Source organism: Helianthus annuus, chromosome 13 (assembly GCF_002127325.2).
Source record: "Helianthus annuus cultivar XRQ/B chromosome 13, HanXRQr2.0-SUNRISE, whole genome shotgun sequence".
NCBI lineage: Eukaryota > Viridiplantae > Streptophyta > Magnoliopsida > Asterales > Asteraceae > Helianthus > Helianthus annuus.
This window is the reverse complement of record NC_035445.2, coordinates 70,474,404-70,494,423: the sequence shown is the minus strand read 5'-3', so window position 1 is coordinate 70,494,423 and position 20,020 is coordinate 70,474,404. Positions and strand designations below refer to the sequence as shown.

Below are 20,020 nucleotides of genomic sequence, written 5' to 3'. Positions count from 1 at the left end.
CGACGGCTGGCGCCGCTAAAGGTCTTCCTTTCTTGTAGTGTTATCACTAGACTTTTGAAAAATTCGTCTCGATTCGAATTCGATTAAAAATGTTCGAATTCGAGTTGATTCGTATTTGGGTCTACTAATCGAATTAGAATCAAATACGAATTTATGATTTTCAATTCAATTCGATACGAAATTCGAATTCAGTTTATATATAATTTTTTAAACTTGGCCAAAGTATTAACGACTTCCATAAGTGATAAGTTTATTACTTATAACATTAACAAACCTACTGATAAATAACTCATACTACTTATTTCTAAATTTTTTACCTAATTTAAATTGCTATCAGTAACCTACCCATCTTCTAAATTTTGGTGTTTTGACATATTGATAGTTAATTAATTTTGCAGATTATTATATTTTATGTTGAAAATAATTCGATTTCGAGTTTCAAATACTAATCTAATATAATCGAATACGAATTTAGGTAAAAAATAAAAATTCGAGAAATTCGAGAAGAAAATTCGTTATTCAATTTGATGAAGACCCCTAACTTACACACATAATATACATTTTTGGATGTTTTATCAAATGTAATATCTTTGGATGCAAAAGATATAAAACAACTCCATTCTACTTCAAGCACTATACTTTTGCTGGTAACACACACATTTTTAATGAATAGACATAAATTTATTCATTTGATTTGTAATAATAATTATTATTATAAAATATAAAAGTTAATAACACCATAATAGAAAACATTCTAACTTCTTATAAGGGGTTATCACAAGGGTCCATGGTCCAATCATGCAAAATCAACACCTTTCCGGTATCAGCGGCAGTCTTCCACTCATCCTTTTTGTTGTACCACCTTTTCTGTTTTGAAGTGTGAACAAAAGGGCTAAATCTTTGAAAAGTCTATTATGGAGGGTTGAAATGAAAAAGGTGTCCAACCACTCCAACTATGATACTTCTTATTTTGAGTTTATTTGAACAAAATCCTGAATTTAAACCCTAATGCTGTGTTCTAGAGATTCACTTAACAGGGGTAGGGGAGGGGAGAGGAGGGAAAATGGGTTTTTTTTTTGCCTGATAATAGTCTTTCCAATTTGAAAAGACATGGAGGGGAGGGGAGGGATGGGGAGGGATCTTTAACTCGAGAACACACCCTAAAAGCTTACCAAGGATAGGCAGTAAGCCACACGGTCAAATCTAATCCAAAGGGTCCTGCCAAAAATCATGTGATATTGTTCGGCCTTTGGGCATAGTTAGGGGGCGGTTCTTATGGTGTGCGGGGAGGACTTTCGTACAAGGTCCGTGATTTCGAAAGGCACGAGATTTTTTTAAAAAATTCGATATATATATGTTTTTTTAAATGTACACACATACCAAATCCAATATAGAGGCCCATTATCAAATACATTTTTATATTTTATAAGACTATCTCTAATGCTAAACGCGCCCTTAGACATCCATAGCTGCCACATCATCTGCCACATAACATCCTTACAAATCCTTAAAAACCTCAATTTCATCTTCAACCCTACAAATATCCTTACCCTTCTTAATTTCCACCTCATCACTTAGGGTGTAAGGGGCACTCACCTAAGAGGTGAGTCCCCTCTCTTACGCCCAACCAACCAACTAGTGCCACGTCAACTCCCCTTTTAAACTCCCCTAACACCCCATTTTGATGGCGGCACTCCCCTCTTAGGGGAGTTGGTTTTTTTTTTTTTTTTTTTAAATTATGCATGTTTATAAATTAAAAAAATATTAATAAAAATAAAAATAAAATAAAAAACATTTCATTAAATTAAAAAAAAATACATTCAAACTAGAAAAATAAAAATCACATTCATACTAGAAAATAAAAATTACATTAAAACTAGAAAATTAAAATTTTAGAAATCGCATGGCCACCCGTACTTGTTAGCGATTTCGCGCTTTCGGGCGAGGATGAACGGCAACATACTTGGCGGAGCATCGTCGTGCGACTTGAGGAATGTTTTCATATCTCGATCGTAATTGTAGTTTTTCATCGTCTCGCGTTGTTCCGATATGAGCTCGCGAGCCTCCGACTCTCTTTTTTTCCTCATTTCGATCGCCTCCAATTCTACCGCTTGCTTCGCTTCTTTCATGGCGGTGTACTCTTTGAATTGTGCCGCCAACTCGGCCGAGCTTCCCTCGGACGATGTAGCTTGACGCTTGTCTCGCCGTTGTGCTCTTTGTGGCGAGGGGTCTTCGTTCATATCCGGTATCGAAGGGTCCACCTCAACGGGTTTTCTTTTATGTGCCGAACCTTCACCTTCCTCACCCAACAATGGGACTTGGGCCCATTTCTCGTGTCTTCGAACGACCTCCCACGCCTCGACATGTTGAAAACCGTTCGGAAATTTATCTTTAAATTCTTTCAACGCGACTTTCATCACGTCGAGATCCTTACATCCGCTTCCTCGTGTGCGATCCTACATATTATAAAATAATAAAAATAAAATAATAAGTGTTAAAAAAATGAACTTAGAAAAAAAATTAAAAATATACAATCTTAAAAAAAATATAATTTTTACCGCTTGTTGGTATAGGCCGTTGAAAAAGTTTATTTTCGTCATCATCGGGTTCCATTTAGACCGTACTTGATGAACGGTCCGGTTACTTCCACCGACAGTTTTGTTAAAATGCTCTAAAATCTTACGCCAAAAACTTTCGCGGTTTTGTTGATTGCCCTTCTTTTTGTTGGTAGAGCAATGTACCCACGCCTTTGCCAACGCCTCTTCTTCGAGCTTTGTCCAATTCGTGCTCTTCGTTTTTCCCTTTTTTTCCCGAGCGTCATCTTCTTCGTTGCCCGCGTCTTCATCCACATTATATTCATCTTCCTCGTCCTCGTCGCCCAAATTTTGAGTTTCGGGCACTACCTCATCGTCCTCGTCGGATAAAATAGGTAGAGGACGTTCGACATTTCCTCGTGTAGATGGAACTTGTGGGGAACGAAAAGCATATGGGTCGAAGGCGGGGGATTGAAGAGGAGCGTCCATTGATAACAAATTTTGAAAATAGCCGAAATTGGGTTGTTGGGTGTTGTAAAACGAGGGGTGTGAAAGTTGTTGGAAAAAAACGGGGGTTGTGAAGTGTATCCGAAAGGGGGTTGTGGTTGAGCACTTGCACCGCTCGAACCACCACGAGACGGTTGCGAGCCCCGTCCCTTAGTTTTTTTCTTGGCCTCGCGGGGTTGGTTCTCCATTGCCCGGTGTGAAGGGGGTGTGGTTTGAGAGTATAAAAAATAAAGTGAAGTGGGTGTGGTTGGAGAGTATAAAAAATGTGTGAGGTTGATATGGTTTGAGTATAAAAAAAATGGAGTGAATGGGATGGTTATTTATATATGTTTTAAAAAAGTGATTTTTTTTTAAATCCGACCGTTGCCACATGACCGTTCCTCAATTTTCGTGCACAAACAGCGGTGACTCCACACCGATCGAACCCCCCGATTCGGGTTCCCGCGTTGATGGCGGCGGTGTTCCCGATCGGGGACAAGGGTCACCGAACCCCCTCCCCGCGAACGCCCCGTACACCCTTATCCATTACACACAATATTTAAATAAAACATTTTTTTTTACTTTGGGCCCACCTCATCGCATGAACCGAGGCAAACCCATACCCTTGTGCAAGGGCATCTAACCTAAGGGCATGTTAGGATAGATGCACTCCAATGGTAAGGATCTTCAAGGGTTGTAAGGGCATCCCTCCAATGGATGCATTGGAGATAGTCTAATTACCCAACTTAACATTTGGTTTATTGGGCGCAACCCAATAGTAATATGATTTTAAAAAATAAAAATAAAAATACTACAATTTTTGTCATAATTGCATTGTTTATCAAATACTACAATTTTTGTCATTTTCGTAATTATATTGTTTATCGTTAAAGCATATGGGCACATTTTTCGAGCTCGAACAGGGTACATGAATTCTCAGAGACGCCACTGGCATAGTGTAGATAGGTTTTGGATTAAGGGGCTGTTTGGTAACTTCTTAATGGTTAAATGTTGAACTAATAAGACGTCTGAATGGGTAAGAGACTCTGAACCAGTAAGTGCTAAGCCAATAAGTGTTGTTTGGCTGTACCTCTGAATGACTGCGCAGAACGATTGTTTTACCCCTCTGAACTATTTTATGCTGAATGAAATGTATCTGTTTGGTCAGTGCTCTGAATGACGGTTCTGGAAGATTAATAATTATAAAATGAAAATACATAACATTATAGAAAATCCAAATTACATATCAATCCTTCAAAATTCTTAAAAACATACTAAAATTCAACTAGAAATTAATAATTTGCGTAGAATTTTAATTTTAAACATTTCAAATTAGTTGACTAGCTATCTGGTTACGCAAAGTAGTCATGTACTCGATGTCTTGTGAACCTCATTCTGAACGAACTGGCCAACATTTTCTCCCCCTTGTATTTCAGAAAACACAGTGTTCTCGCCATACTCCATAAATAATTGATCACGAATATTGCATTTCCTTATAAAATTATGGACGGCGAAACAAGCGATCACTATGTCCCTTTGGATAGGAAAAGAAAAGGGAGCCATTTGCTTTAGAATTGGGAATCTCGCTTTCAAAACACCATATGAGCGCTCAATAACATTTTTGAGTTGTGTATGGGCATGATTGATTTTTCTTCCTTAATGAAAATGTGATACCATCTAATGAAAATGTGATATATTTGAACTGATTCGTTTCCGAACAAAATTTACGTTAACACGTATACCAACTAAAACGTACATAAAAATAAATAGGAATGTTGTTATATTTAACCAACTTATTTGCAAAACAAAATTACATTAAAACGTTAACCAACTTGAATTTATATGACCCAACATATTTGCGAAAGAAATTTACGTGGAAAACTTAACCAACTGGAATCGTATGGCGTTGCGGCAACGTCGAAACGTAAAGTAATTCGAATTTATACTATCTAATGAAAACGTATAATATTTGACCCGACTCATTTTAGAATAAAATTTATGTCAAAACGTAGATCAATTGAAAACGTAGATAAAAATAGGTACGAAAAAACTTATTATGTCTAAGCCTACTCATTTTGCAAAAAAAAAAATGACGTAAATTATCTTGAATTTATACCGACAAGTATATAAAAATAAGCACATAAAGTTCAATTACAAAATTTTTAGAAAGTTGAAGGATTATAAGTGTCAATGCTAAAAGTAGAATGGTAAAAATAAAAAAAGAAAACAAAATAAAATAAAAAAGGAAAAAAAAGAAAAAAGAGGCCATTCGGGGGGTGAAGGACACAACTTCATCATCACCATCATCATTATACGCAGTAAATCTCACCAATAGCAAAGCTAAGGTAGGATCTGAGGAGAGTAAGATGTAGACAACCTTACCTCTACCCCGTTGGAATAGAGATGTTGCTTCCAGTGAGACCCCCGGATCAAACAAATAAACAATGAGAGGTTGGGCGGCTCTTTAGTATTACACAATACATAAGGGCACCAGGGTAAAAGGAGTAAGCGGGTACCTTACCCGCACGGTAACATCACTGTCACTCCCTTGGGTAGGCTATGCGATTCCGGTCACGGGTTTACCTACTAGCTCAAAGGTAGTGAAAAGGTTTGAGGCTTGAGGTGTTTAAGGTTGTGTACATTGGTGGATGGAGTAAAGGAGTGGGGTCTATGGTTCTACTGTACTTGTGGGTAGGCGTCAGCAGTGTTTTGTGGTTCTTGGGTACCTTGGGTGTAGAATTGACATGACAATGCAGGATTGATCGGGGCTAAGATAGTACCCTTGAGTTCCTCTTCCTCCCTAAAGGTTTTAGGTCCATAATGTGAAGGGTCTCAATTTTTATAATAACTAGTGTGGATTTACTCGTGTTACAAGACGGAAATTCGATCGGTATTGATTCGTTTAGTTATGGTATCAATACTTATTTTTTCCAATACTATACCCTTTGGGTATTGTGAATATCCGTTTCGGATGCTTCGAGTTTCAAATATACATGCCGGGCTCGAGTTTTCATTCCTACTTCAGAGACTAACAACATCTTCAGATACCAAAAGCAGTACACTTACAATGGAATATTTCCACTACCCATAATATTTTCACATATAGATAACTAAAATGTAAGGGTCGAATACATAAATATCATAAGGCCGACCGTGCTACATACCCAAGGTGGCTCATGATTAGCTCATCCAATTTCTTTTTTCTTTTTGCAAGAGATATGCATGGTGGTCCCAGACTTGAGTTCAAATCCATTTTGAAGTAATTCATCGTTTATTTTTTAGGGGTGTCTAATTATAACATTTAACTTTAACATTTTACATTATTACCCTTCAACTTTAAAATTACTATATAGCCCGCAAAGTTTAGTAAAGTTTTTTTTCGTGTTTCCTTTGCTTTTTTTCAACATTGTCAAGCTTTAATAAAAATATCTTTTTCCTTTAGTTTCTTTTATATTTTTTCACGGTATTTTTCTTCGTTTAATGATTTAATAAACTAAGTTGTTAGATTGATTGCATGTACCGTCGCAATACCGTAGTAAGCCACCAAATCGATTATGAGAAATGCAAAAATCCTACGCAAAAAACGGCATAGTAGTGCGCGCGGGCAAAAACCAGGTTTTATACATAACATTAATATCACAACTACTTTTTTGTAGTTATGATAGAAACTTGTTATATAACTACTAAAAGCGTACTAGAAAAGTTGTGTATTGAAAATAGCCCGCATATTCTAAAAAAACAAAACACATATATGTGGTCTTTAGTAAATCAAAATACAAAAACTAAAAACTAAAATGTTTCATTGGGTGTTGTGAGTGATGAGTAATGACCACCCCCACCCTCACCCCCTTAAATTATTCTATACCGACCGTATAATATGATCCGTATACAAGGTTTGAAATTAAGATTTTAAGATTTAAAATTATTAGGAAACTTTAATTATCTATAAAAATTTATCTATACGGTAATGAGTGATGACTGAGTAATGGTTGATCCGTATACAAGGTCTGTATACAAGGTTATGAGTGATGAAATAATGGTTGATGACATGGCAGAACTTGATTGGGTGTTGTGCGTGATGACTGAGTAATGAGTGATGACCACCTTCACCCCTCTAAATTATTCTATACAGACCGTATAATATGATCCGTATACAGGGTTTGAAATTAAGATTTTAGGATGTAAAATTATTTGAAAACTTTAATTATCTATAAAAATTTATCTATACGGTAGATTAGATAAGTAAGAATACTCATAGAAAACGTGTGATGTTTTCCACGTGGCAAGTTTCGGCCACTATCAATATCATCCTCCGGTAAGACTGATCTTTGCAATCATTTTCCAGGTATCACTCACTAAAACATGAACCCACACGTGTCAGTTCTACAACACACTACCACTTCCTCCGAGTCACATTACCTCAGCACGTGTCATTCAACATCCCACGTGTCAATCCAGGATCAAGCCACAAACCACCTACGTGTCACATCATCTTCATCTCCACCTCTTCACAACACAATAAATCAAACCCAACATCATCATTCCAAACCTTCTGTTTCATAACACACCAATCTTAAATCTTCAAACTTTAACCATGAAAGTTCATGAAAGAAGATCACACAACCACCCTTCTGCTGATGAGGACAAGATCATCAAAACCAGAAAACAAAAGGCTGAGAAACAAGAACACGAAAACCCCACGAAAAAACCCAAACCAGAAGACACACATAACGCTAATCCAACTGTCAATGACGTCATCACTGAGTTTGAAAAGTTCTGTAAGGCTACAAGTCAGCATCTTTCTGTCCAACAGATGCGTGAAATACTTGAAGCTAATAATGTTCAGAGTTCTGGGTCCGATGACACTGTTGTTTGTCGATGGTAAGTTGTAAAATAAATAAAATTCGTTTATTCTTCTTTCAGGCATTTACACAAACAGTTGGTGTGCATTGCAGCCAAGATATGATGTTTTACGGGGCGTTAAGCGAGTGTCCAGTTTGCGGGGGGATGCTGGAGTGTGTTGGTCAGAATTATAGCTGTAAAGGGTCGTATAGCGAGTGGTCTACTTGTACGTATAGCACAAGGGATCCTCCTAGACTGGATGAACCGATCAAGTTTCCTGATTTTGTGCAAGAATCTGCTATTTCTGATGTAATTTTATCTTTTTATGGTTTGTTTTTTGGCTAAGATTTGACCACTTAAAAGATGAATCTCATTTTTTGTTATGATGTATTGCATGATAGTCGCTGATGAAGCATCAAGACCCGAAAGGAAGACCGAAAAGGGAGTTGAAAGCGACGGATAAACCGTTTTCGGGGATGCTCATATCGCTATCTGGTCGACTCACTCACACCCATGTATGAGTCTTTTTTAACCATTGTGTTCTTACTTTTTTTTGTCGGGGGCGGGTGAAGGTTATAGCAAGAACCGATTGATACCCGAAACCGAACAAGAACCGGAACCAAAACCGATTATAACCGGCTATGCCCGATACATGATTCTCATATCTATCTTTTAAATTTTTGTGTTTATTTTAATTTTTCTACATTATACAATGCATATTAAATTTTCATAATAATAAACAAAAATATTACGCAATAGAAAAAACCTGAAAATATGGTACTTAAAAAACTCGGAAATAGGGTATTGAAAAACCTGAAAATAGGGTATCTTAATACCGGTTTCTTAAGAACCGGAACCGAACCGAACCCTACCTGAAACCGAGCCCAACACATAGGGTATGGTTTTTTGGGTCAAATAACCGGAAGTGGAACCGAACGGTTATAGCAATAACCTGTTCCAACCCTTGATACGAGAAAACGAAACAGGTTCCGTAACCCGGTTTGTGCACTTCTATATGCAATTATACAAACATATGATATAGGAATCATAGGGTCGAAAGCACATTTTTTTTATATAAATGGCTAAATTTTATCATCCGTTTTGGGCCGGGCCTGGCAGCTTGTTTTTACGGTTTTACATTTTCTTGTGCAGCAATATTGGAAGACCAAGATTGAAAAGTATGGTGGAAAAGTAGCCAACCATGTTATCGGTACGAACGGAAATAGCTAGTAGCATTTTGTCTCTAAAACAGTTGTCTTAAACCTTAACATTATTGTTTTTGGCATCAGGAGTGACTTGTATAGTCGTATCTCCATCTGAACGAGACCGAGGAGGCTCATCAAAAGTAACCGAAGCATTGTGAGTGGCTCTATCCCTATTCTCAACTCCTAAATGTTCCAACAAATTATGTTAATGTTCGAACATTGTAATCTTTGTAATGTAATCGAACAGGGAACGAGGCATACCGGTGGTACGCGAAGCTTGGTTAAACGACAGCATTGAGAAACAAGAACCACAACCGTTGGATGCTTACGATGTTGTTAGCGATCTTTCCGTTGATGGCAAAGGAATCCCATGGGACATGCAGGATCCAAGTCAAGAAGCACTCGAATCTCTAAATGCCGAAGTAAGTTTTCGTCTTTTCGACACGTTTTAACGAAATATTCGCTATCTTTTTAACACAGGTTCTTTGCATTTGTTGCAGATTAAGATGTATGGTAAAAGAGGGGTGCACAAAGATAGCAAGTTGGATAAAGACGGTGGCGTTATCTTCGAGAAAGACGGGATCTTGTACAACTGTGCGTTTTCGGTTAGTGATAGGGGGAGAAAAATCAATGAGTTTTGTGTCGTTCAACTGATCATGGTGCCGGAAAACCGGTTGCATTTGTACATGAAGAAGGGGAAAGTCGGTGCAGACCCGCGAGCCGAAGAACGAGTTGAAGAATGGGAGAATGTAGATGATGCAATCAAGGAGTTTGTTAAACTGTTTGAAGAGTTAACCGGAAACGAGTTTGAACCATGGGAAAGAGAGAAGAAAATCGAAAAGAAACCACAGAAATTTTACCCAATTGACATGGTGAGATGTAAATTTGTGATCTAAACCATTAAAAGATTCGAAATCCCTAAAATTTGTGTAATGTATGTTATGTAGGATGATGGGTATGATGTGAGATATGGTGGCTTGGGTCTCCGGCAGCTCGGGACGGCTGCGGCTCATTGCAAGCTCGATCCGATGGTGGCGAACTTCATGAAAGTCCTGTGCGGTCAAGAGATTTACCGGTACGCTTTAATGGAGCTCGGACACGATGCACCCGACCTCCCGATGGCGATGCTCACCGATTTGCATATCAAAAGATGTGAGTTCTAAATTCAAATTCTAATTCTAATCTGTCGATTTCCGGTTGTAGCTAATATTTTTTTTTGTAACACGATCAGGTGAGGAGACGTTGCTTGAATTCGTTGAGAAAATAATGAATACAAAGGAGAAGGAACAGAAATCGGATGCTATGTGGTCAGACTTTAGTCAAAGATGGTTCACTCTCATGCACTCCACAAGGCCTTTCGTCTTTCGAGATCATCAAGTTCTTGCAGATCATGTGAGAAACCAGATTCCGTTTCCGATGCTTTCTAATATGAACAATTGAGTTGATTAATAATTATGTTTTGTCATTAGGCTGCATCTGCACTTGAAACGGTGAGAGACATAAACGTGGCATCAAGAATCATAGAGGATATGAGTGGTGCAACGATTGACGATCCACTTTTCGATCGGTACCAGAAAATAGGTTGCTCGATTTCTCCATTAGAGAAGGAATCAGAAGACTACAGTATGATCGTTAAATATCTCGAGAGAACCTATGAACCTGTGAAAGTTGGAGAAATAGTAAGAACGCCCATTTGCAGCTTCTCATGTTCTGTTCGTTGTCATTGACCAAGTCAACACGCTCGTTTAACATTTTTATTATTTGATTTTGTGGTTGTAGAGCTATGACGTGTCTGTGGAGAATATCTTTCAAGTGGAAGTGAGTGCAGGCCCTTCATTCAGTGAAATCAAAAAGCTCCCAAATAAAGTTCTTCTATGGTGTGGTAAGAATCATTAAGATTCAAGGATTGTCTAATTATCATCGTCTTCGTTCATATCATATTAATTTGTTTACGTTTAGGTACACGAAGTTCGAATCTTTTACGTCACTTGCATAAAGGATTCTTGCCGGCTGTATGCTCACTCCCGGTTTCAGGATATATGGTACATACCACATTCGTATTCATTTATTAGTTAAATTACCGAATCATATAACCGTATCATATATTTTATGTGTCACAAACTATGAGTTGTACAGTTCGGTAGGGGCATTGTGTGTTCCGATGCGGCTGCAGAAGCCGCTCGTTTCGGGTACACATCAGTGGACAGACCAGAGGGATTTCTAGTTTTAGCAGTTGCTTCTCTAGGGGACGAAATTACAGAACTGACCTCACCACCTGAGGTTAACATGAATCCTGAATATTTCGTCGCGTGGTACGCGATTTACCTAACAATAAGTATACAATCTCACAGGATACGAAGTCACTAGAAGACAAGAAAGCTGGAGTGATGGGGTTAGGAAGGAAGAAAACCGACGAAAAGGAGCATTTCGTCTGGAAAGATGACATCAAAGTGCCTTGTGGTAGTCTAGTTGCATCTGAGCATAAAGACAGCACTCTCGAGTACAATGAGTATGCTGTTTACGATCCGAAACAGGTGAAATAGTTTGTTCAACAGTTTATAAATTCGTTTTTACTGCGGTTGTTATGGAAGTGGTGGTTGTTTGCAGGTGTGCATGAGGTTTTTGGTTGGAGTGAAGTTTGAGGAACAAGATGTGAAGTATGAAGAAGTTGATCCAGCAGCTGGTGAGGATACTCAAGTGGAGTGAAGAGGGTGGGTAAATGTTTTTTGGTATGGGGGAATGGGATATTAGTGGGTATGTTTTGGTGTAAAATCATCAGGATGGTGAATGGTATTATCGGATATATATATGTTTTGTTGTACTGGGTTTAACTTTAAATAAGTAGTTAGTGTTGTGTATATACCCAAGCTTGAGCTTGATGATCAGTATCTCTAATATTATGAGATTCAAGTTCTAATTAGTTTTAATAATGACAAGATTTTAATCATGAATGAAAGATGACCTGAAGTGACACCAAAAAATTGAAGGGGAAATCCCTTGTCCCTTCCGACTAGTGTCCCTCCCACGGGAAGTCATGTTTATCGAGTTGCGAAACAACAAGCGGATGAGAAACGGCTGCTAATACCCCGTAGGCTGAGAAGGAGGGATCAGCCCGAGGAGAGGCATACCCATGGTATAATTTTATTGAACCCGGGGAGAGGCATACCCATGGTATAATTTTATTGAACCCGGGCAACAAAACATGAGCCTGTATTTGGAGAGATTTCATAAGTTAGGGTGTTAGGAGTGGTTAAACACTTGAGAGTGGCAAACTAAAAAATCGACCAATCAGAGTGCGTCACGTCAATCAATGAAAAATGTTGGCAATGGTTTAGACGTTTGGTGAAGTGGAAAACTTTTTTTTAAAAAAAAAGGAAAAAAGTGTGATTGGTTGAGATTGGAATGGACCCCACCCAACACTACCCCCTCTCTCTCCTTCCTCATGCACCCACCTAATCAAACCCCATTTCATCAAACCTTCATGCGGCAAGGGGCTCGGCATTGGTTGCCGATTGATGAAAGATCGGTGCTGGGTGGGTTTGCCGCCCCCACTCCAGACACCCTTATGAAAGTCAAAAGCAGGGGCGGATCGCGTTATTTTTTGTGCGAAATATTTGTTCTCGTTTTACGTATCGCCTATGTTACCCATCAACTTTTCTTCTAAATTCACCATCGGTCAAAACAACTTTTTATATAAAAGCAAAGTCAGAATGGACATTCTGGGGGAGGTTTTAAAACTACAGAATCCAAAACAATATAATAAAAAATTGTTTGTTAGCCGTTTAAAAAACATTCTTACAATAAAACTGAAGTATTATATATACCTGTGAGTCGTGACATCAATCAAAAAGTCGTCGCATGAAAATGAAAAACAAATCGATGCCCCATTTTTATATTCAATATCTATCGTGACTTATTCATCTTCTTCCTTGATCAGTTCATCTATTTTCTAGGATTTTCAATCGCTGTTTCATATATCGTTTGCATGATGTACAGCAACTTCAAACAGCAAGCCATAGAGTACGTAAAACAAGCAGTGCAAGAAGACACTGCTGGGAATTATGCGAAAGCGTTCCCGTTATACATGAATGCTTTGGAATACTTTAGAACTCATTTAAAGTACGAAAAAGATCCTAAAATTCGTGAAGCGATCACGCAGAAATTCACTGAGTATTTGCGTCGTGCAGAGGAAATCAGGGCGGTTATTGATGAGGGCAGAGGGCCTGCTGCGAGCGGTGGTGCTTCGGCGGTGCAGCCACCGCCGAAGACAGAACCGAAGGAAGGAGAAGGAGAAGGGGAAGATACGGAGAATCAACTGTCTGGGGTTAAAGCCTTGTAAGCCATATTTTAATTTTACGCTTAAAAGTGGGGTGTGAATTTCTGATACAACCTGAAAACCACCTACTAAATTCCCGGGTTTAAGCAGTGGCGGACCCAGGAATTTTTCCATGGGGGTGCGAAACATTTTTAAAAATTTTAGGCCCCTAGGTATATAAGTAAAAAAAACTAATCGGTTCGTATCGGGTCGGTTCGGGTTGGGTCATGTAAAACAAAAGAAATTGCGCCATAACGTCCCTACTCATGGTTTCTATCACAAACAAATTGATGCATAAGTTTATCGCTCCATAACATAATGTTTTAATTTTAATTTTCAACCCTAGAAATTGTGTGTAATCACCCTAAAAATCATCTAAACAACATAATCACCTTAAAAATCATCTAAACAACCATAAACAACATCAAAACACATGGAATTTCAAACCTATTTAAGAATTTTGTTACCCTTTGGTGTCGGACGGCGGTGGTTCGCGGCTGCTGATGACGTGCTGTTGTGGTTGCTGTTGTGTTCGATGATCGCTGGTAGGAGACGACCCAAGAGAGGGAGGGCGGGAGGAATTCTAAGGGACTATTGGGCTTATTTTAATTATTATAGTTTTAACTTAGGTTGAGTTTGGTTAATAGGCTAGTAACTAGTGGGCTAATTATGTTTAATGAAATAGTAGGTTAAGGTATTGGGTATTTGGGTTAAGTTGGGTAGTATAAGTTTATATAATTTAGGTAGTTTTTTTAATTAGAGTTTACTAAAAAAATTTAAAATATAAATCGAAAACATTTTTTACCTAAGGTGTGTGGACGAAAAATTCCAAGGGGTGCGGACGAAAAAATTCAAGGGGTGCGGACGAAAAAATCCAAGGGGTGCAGACGGGATTTTCAACAGAAAATAGCACTAAAATTTTTTTTTCCCGGGGTGCGCCCGCCCACCTTGGGCTACATGTAAGTCCGCCCCTGGGTTTAAGTTTTATCTAAACGAGTTTGGGTCAGTTTCAGAATGAACCCATGAATTCGTTTAGGTTAACGGGTTGGGTTCGGGTCAACCAAGTCGGGTTGGTTGTTTGACTCGTTTAACACATTTATATTATATTATATTATATTTTTTTTTACAATATGTTTTAAGTTATAAATTAAATGGGTTGTGTATTTTATGCTATAATTATAACTTAAAAAGAGAAATTAACACAAGATTTTGTAATTTTAAATATAATTGTATTATATACATTTGTGTTTTTTAAGTTAATTTAAATATATTAATTTCAGAAAAAAATCGGGTTGAACGGGTCATGTTCGGGTTCATATGTATGATAGGATTTTCGGGTTCGTGTAAAACTTTCGGGTTTGGGTCGGCTTGAACCCGACAACCCACAAACACGACCCATTTAGCACCCCTATTTAAAAGTATCCCACATTGGTGGAAACTCATATCTAAATCCCTAGAAGTTATATAAATTATAAGGGAAAATTTCACAGAATAGTAACCAAGTTTTAAAAGTGTTATAATTAGGTCACTCGTATCGTTTTTGTCCCAATTAGATAACTTAACATTCAAATTGAGTCATGTCCTTTTTTCCACGTGTTAAGAAAAAAATAAAGCATAAGATGCTGGGGTCGGATTATTTTAATATATGAAATTATATTTATTGAAAATAATAACACTTTAATTACATTAAAAATTAAAAAAAAAACAAGTTACAATCCATGTCATCACTCGACGTTAGCACCAAATAAAAGGGAAAAAAGAAACAAAAATCCACATCACCACGGTTACCTATGAAATGTATGAAATAAAAACCCTTAATTTTAATGAAAAATGAATGTTTAGTGACATGATTGAAACACTTTTGAAACTTGAATGACCTAATTGGAACACTTTTAAAAGTTGATTACTATTCTATAAATACGTAAGTTATAAATCATTAGATGACCCGGTGCAAGGAGTTTTGTAAATCCAGTTAGTCTGTTGTGACCTCGTTCATCTGCTCTTAAGTGAACCGATGGACCCTACGATTCCTGGTCCAGCTGGTCCGGTTCTCACAACATAGATTTCAATGCACAAATATGTTAATTGCCTTGTCTCATACATATGTTACGTTATATACTGATATAACACAAGAGGAAGTGGTGGAACTAAATTGAAACTAAAAAGTTTTTTTTTTTCCTTTTTGTTTAATTAGGCACTTTAGTTAACTATTTATGAAAATCATTTAATTCATGATTTTACTTGGCTATTAAAAACTCATTAGTTAACATGTATGACTTTTCAAGATACGTTAAAGCTGCCGGTAGTTCACTCGAATAGATTTTATTATTTTTCCTCTTGTATATTGACAGTTCGGTATCATGTTATTAAAGACTTCTGTAGTAGAGATTATCGTTTAATTGTTATCTAAATCTAAAACTTGTATGAAGTAATACAAAATCATCAAAATTTATGAACCATGTCAAACTTACCAATGTCGAACTTGAATGTTGTTAATTGTATGTGTGTCGACGTACAGGTCATTCAAAGAACAAGCGATAGAGTACATAAAACAAGCTGTGCAAGAAGACAATGCAAGGAATTATGCCAAAGCCTTCCCCTTGTACATGAATGCTTTGGAATACTTCAAAGCTCATATGAAGTATGAAAAAAACCCGAAGATCATTGAAGCGATCATGACGAAATTCACTGAGTATATGCGGCGTGCAGAGGAAATTAGGGCTGTTCTCGATGAGGGCCGTGCAGGCCCCGCTACGAGTGGTGGTCATGCAGGTGGAGAAGGTTCTGGCGAAGGCAGAAGCCAACAGTAGGTAAAAGTGACGAGGTCCGTGAGAGGTCTACAAAGGTTTGGACCTTAACAAATGAATGTATCTTATGCTTGTCGATTTTTTCCATTTGTATGCATACTAACATGAAGTTTTTCTATAAATGGTCACCAATATTCTCCACAAGAGCATACACCATCTTTAAAATGATGAAACCGATTCGAATCCCTAACAACTATTTCTCTTTCTTCAATCCTCGAAATCAACTTAAACACGGTATGACAATCACCGCAAACCCTAAGGTTCTTCTCAATCTGCAACAACGTTCCACGCGGTGTCGCAATCAACCCAAACGCAACCGCTAATCTCTCACTATGACCAAAAAGAATATCTTCCTTATGTTCATCTTCAACATCATGAAGAACATAACTAACATCCGGCAAATACCCCGCATCCCTTAACCGCAAACCTAACTCTTTCAACTTCAAATAAATACGATCTGATAAAGGATGTGACGTATCACCCGCAACAAACGAATACGTCTTGTTCTTGATTTCAATCCAACTGCAACCCGCTTCTTTCTTCACCTTCCTCTCGTCCATTAACTTCCGTACTTTCGATCTTTCTATCCAATCGCCAGATGTCGCGTATAGATTCGATAGCAATACGTAAGCCGCCGAATCTTGAGGCTTTAACAACATAAGTTTGTCTCCCGCTAACTTTCCTATTTCCACGTTTTTATGCACACGACAAGCAGCCAAAAGCGACCGCCAGATCGTTGCGCCAGCGGGAAACGGCATGTCATTTATAAAATCCGTAGCTTTTTCTAACAATCCTGCTCGGCTGTACATATCAACCATACACGAGTAATGTTCTGACGTCGGAACAATTTTAAGATCTTTCACCATCATGTTAAAGTATCTTTCACCGTCATCGACTAATCCCGCGTGCGTACATGCAGTAATCACTCCGATAAACGTTATATCGTCCATTTTTAAATTCTCTTTCCGCATTTTTTCGAATATCTCAAGAGCTTTTTTCCCGTACCCATGTTGTGCGTAACCTGAAATCATCGAGTTCCACGAAACTAAATCTCTTTCGGTTTGTCTTCCGAAAACTTTATTCGCACTTTCGATGTCTCCTCGTTTTGCATACATTGTCACAAGCGCACTGCTTACACATAATGTATTATTGTAATTTTCTTTAACCGATCCTGCATGAAACTGTTTTCCATGCCCGATTGCTGCCGTTGGACTAGCACACGCGTTAAGAATACTCGAAAACGTATACTCGTTTGGTCTCACCCCATCATTCGCCAGCTGGCGAAAGACTCGTACCGCCCCGTCAGCGTCCCCCGACTGTGCATATCCCGCCAGAATAGCCGACCATGTAACAATATCTTTTTCTTCCACCCGTTCGAAAACTTTTATGGCATCGTTATGGTTTCCTATTTTCATATAAGCATCTAAAAGTGCAGTGCCAACGGAAGTTGACGATTCGTAATTCGTCTTAATAGATTGCGCGTGAATTTGGTAAACGGAAGCCGTAGGATGAGCGGCAAGAAGCGTAGAATAAGTAAACTCATTTGGCCTAACACGTTCCTGTAACATTTGACGATATAAATCCACCGCTTTATTAGCGTCTCCATTTTGTATCAATCCACCGATCATCGCTGTCCATGTCACCACACTGTTAACCCCGTTCATCGTACCGAACAGTTTCAACGTATCATCCATTTCAGAACATTTCGTGTACGAAACCATAAGCGCGGTTCCGATATTAGGATCAGATTCCATACCGTTTTTCGACACGAAACAGTGGATTTGTTTTGCGAAAACTATTTCTTTAATGTTAGCGCACACTTTCAATATTGTTACGAAGATCGCTTGCGTGAGTTTGACATTCGAAAGCCTCATCTTATGAAACAAATCGAGTGCGACTAAATCATGCCCGTTTGTTACAAGACCCGCTATCATTCCATTCCAAGAAACTGCGTTTCTAACGTCCATACCGTCAAACACCGCCTTTGCGGATCTAATCATTCTGGATTTCGAATACATACTAATCAAAGAATTGCACACGTATGTCGTCAGCTCAAACCCGAACTTTACAACCATGGTATGCACCTGCATTCCTTTTACAACCGCACCACAGTCCGCCAAAGCTCCGAGAACAGTGGCAAACGTAAACGGGTTCGGCTTGATTCCTTCGATCTGCATCTGCAAAAACAGCTCTACAGCCCGATCATGGAGGCCCGTTAACGAATACCCGGTAAGCATTGAAGTCCACGACACCACGTTTCTGTCAGGCATTTCATCGAACACCTTCTCCGCCATCCCAACTCCGTCTGTTTTCGCATACATATCAATTAAAGAAGTTCCCACACTAACATCCTCAACAAACCCATATTTAATACAATCGCAATGTATCTGCTTGCCTGTTATTTGATCACACAAGCTTCCACATATCTTTAAAACACAAGAAAAGCTTGCCCCGTTGACCGGTAAACCCAAAAGACGGATTTGTAAAAAGTGGTTGAGAGCTTGGACGTTGTTATTGGTTCGGGCGTACTCGAATAGAAGGTGGTTATGGTTAGAATCTGAAGAATCTCTCTGAGGCATTTTGTCGAACAGGTGGGGTGCATCTTGGAAGACACCAGGTTCTTTTGTATCACCATGGGATTCAAGCTCGATTGTTGAAGCAAAGGAATGTAAAGAATGAAACTGATTGTAGTAACAAGTTTGAATCTTTCTAAAAGACTTTATCTTTTGTAAATTCATGTTAGTTATTAAATGGAGGGAGTGTTTGAAAATCTATAACAGCATGTTAAACTGTCGAACAGAGTTGATACGTGAAACGACAAAATAGGAATAGTCACTTATTCCCGATTTTCAAACGGTTATAACTTTTTTCAATGATAATATTTCTTAAAACTATTACACCGTGATAACTAGCATTTTATTCTCTTTAATTTGAGTGATTATTGCTATAGTTTTCTTAAGTTTTGAAAACTTTATCTTACAAGTTATAACATTACATGATTATGTTCCAATACGTAATATGCATGTTATTCTTGAAACATGTGTAATGTTATGTGATTATGTAGCTGGTAGCAGTAAAGATGATTATTTGGTATCAAATACCGATCCCGATCTCGTCCCGTACCGATCCCGATGCCGAAAATACCGTACCGAATTTTTTGGTACTGGAAACGGTATCCACTTTTTGGCATTTTCGGTATCGGTATTTTCGAGATCGGTACCGGTTCGGTACAGTACCGGTAAAATACCGACTTTTACTTACAAATACCGCTACCGCACCGATACCATACCGATACCGTACCGATATATTTCGGTATCGGTATCGGTACCCAGTTTTGGCGAAATTCGGGATCGGGATTTTCGGGATCGGGACGGGATCGGGATTTGCTCATCCTTATGTATCAGTACGTAATAACGTAACAATAGTTGATTATGTATTATTACATTATTAGGGGGGATATTCCACGGTCCTCCCAACCGCCGAGGTGATCCCACCTCGCAGACCGCCACCCAGCAAGCCTGAGTCTGGGGGTAAATCCGCTACCGTAGGGGCATTGGGAACGAGCAAGACTCGAACCCGCCACCTCCGGGTTAGAATGCGGGCTGGTGGCCATTGGGCTGACACCCAATGGTTATTACGTGAAAACACATTAAATGATTACGTAATTACGTATTAACCATAACTATAATAACAAACAAAACATGTAACACATGATATTTCATAGAATCCCTAATATTTTAGGTCGAATCACGTAGTAAGTATAAATGTAATGTAATATAAAACAGTAACCAATCAACCTATAATAACCACGTAATGTCGTGTATTACAGAT

At 38.4% G+C, this 20,020-nt stretch overlaps 4 protein-coding genes across 5 annotated transcripts; 2 read left to right on the top strand and 2 right to left on the bottom strand.

The window, feature by feature from the left end:
* Nucleotides 1-762: 762 nt before the first annotated feature.
* On the bottom strand, nt 763-4,583 carry LOC118485774 (glutathione S-transferase T3-like). The gene is made up of 4 exons (XM_035982221.1): nt 4,410-4,583; nt 2,559-2,870; nt 2,154-2,456; nt 763-867 (listed from the first exon to the last, which is right to left on the bottom strand). Exons 1-4 carry the CDS (start codon nt 4,581-4,583, stop codon nt 763-765), a joined length of 894 nt encoding a protein of 297 aa, XP_035838114.1.
* Nucleotides 4,584-7,456: 2,873 nt separating this feature from the next.
* On the top strand, nt 7,457-11,927 carry LOC110898098 (protein ADP-ribosyltransferase PARP3). 2 transcript variants are annotated; one of them, XM_022144830.2, is made up of 15 exons: nt 7,484-7,901; nt 7,976-8,171; nt 8,264-8,377; nt 9,015-9,072; nt 9,152-9,221; nt 9,315-9,489; nt 9,568-9,939; nt 10,015-10,219; nt 10,299-10,459; nt 10,537-10,746; nt 10,847-10,949; nt 11,027-11,109; nt 11,204-11,347; nt 11,419-11,601; nt 11,675-11,927. In XM_022144830.2, exons 1-15 carry the CDS (start codon nt 7,615-7,617, stop codon nt 11,771-11,773), a joined length of 2,460 nt encoding a protein of 819 aa, XP_022000522.1. In that variant the 5' UTR covers nt 7,484-7,614; the 3' UTR covers nt 11,774-11,927. The 2 variants fall into 2 exon arrangements, with proteins under 2 accessions (XP_022000523.1, XP_022000522.1); XM_022144831.2 differs by lacking the exon at nt 11,204-11,347 and having other exon boundaries at nt 7,457-7,901.
* A 1,046-nt stretch (nt 11,928-12,973) lies between these two features.
* LOC110898097 (protein SUPPRESSOR OF K(+) TRANSPORT GROWTH DEFECT 1) lies at nt 12,974-16,333 on the top strand. The gene is made up of 2 exons (XM_022144829.2): nt 12,974-13,402; nt 15,901-16,333. Exons 1-2 carry the CDS (start codon nt 13,053-13,055, stop codon nt 16,190-16,192), a joined length of 642 nt encoding a protein of 213 aa, XP_022000521.1. The 5' UTR covers nt 12,974-13,052; the 3' UTR covers nt 16,193-16,333.
* LOC110898096 (pentatricopeptide repeat-containing protein At2g27610) lies at nt 16,233-19,009 on the bottom strand. Its single transcript, XM_022144828.2, has one exon. It carries the CDS (start codon nt 18,925-18,927, stop codon nt 16,315-16,317), a length of 2,613 nt encoding a protein of 870 aa, XP_022000520.1. The 5' UTR covers nt 18,928-19,009; the 3' UTR covers nt 16,233-16,314.
* Between the last annotated feature and the right edge of the window lie 1,011 nt (nt 19,010-20,020).

Bases quoted from the DNA above. Each gene is read 5' to 3' on its own strand.
- LOC110898097 (XM_022144829.2), top strand. From the start codon at position 13,053: ATGATGTACAGCAACTTCAAACAGCAAGCCATAGAGTACGTAAAACAA. The intron at 13,403-15,900 runs GTAAGCCATATT...GTCGACGTACAG, and splicing joins CTGTCTGGGGTTAAAGCCTT to GTCATTCAAAGAACAAGCGA.
- LOC118485774 (XM_035982221.1), bottom strand. From the start codon at position 4,583: ATGGCTCCCTTTTCTTTTCCTATCCAAAGGGACATAGTGATCGCTTGT. The intron at 2,871-4,409 runs GTTCACAAGACA...TTGGGCGACGAG, and splicing joins GCCAGTTCGTTCAGAATGAG to GACGAGGAAGATGAATATAA. The intron at 2,457-2,558 runs GTAAAAATTATA...TATAATATGTAG, and splicing joins ACGGCCTATACCAACAAGCG to GATCGCACACGAGGAAGCGG.
- LOC110898098 (XM_022144830.2), top strand. From the start codon at position 7,615: ATGAAAGTTCATGAAAGAAGATCACACAACCACCCTTCTGCTGATGAG. The intron at 10,747-10,846 runs GTAAGAACGCCC...TTGTGGTTGTAG, and splicing joins CTGTGAAAGTTGGAGAAATA to AGCTATGACGTGTCTGTGGA. The intron at 11,348-11,418 runs GTTAACATGAAT...ACAATCTCACAG, and splicing joins AACTGACCTCACCACCTGAG to GATACGAAGTCACTAGAAGA.
- LOC110898096 (XM_022144828.2), bottom strand. From the start codon at position 18,927: ATGAATTTACAAAAGATAAAGTCTTTTAGAAAGATTCAAACTTGTTAC.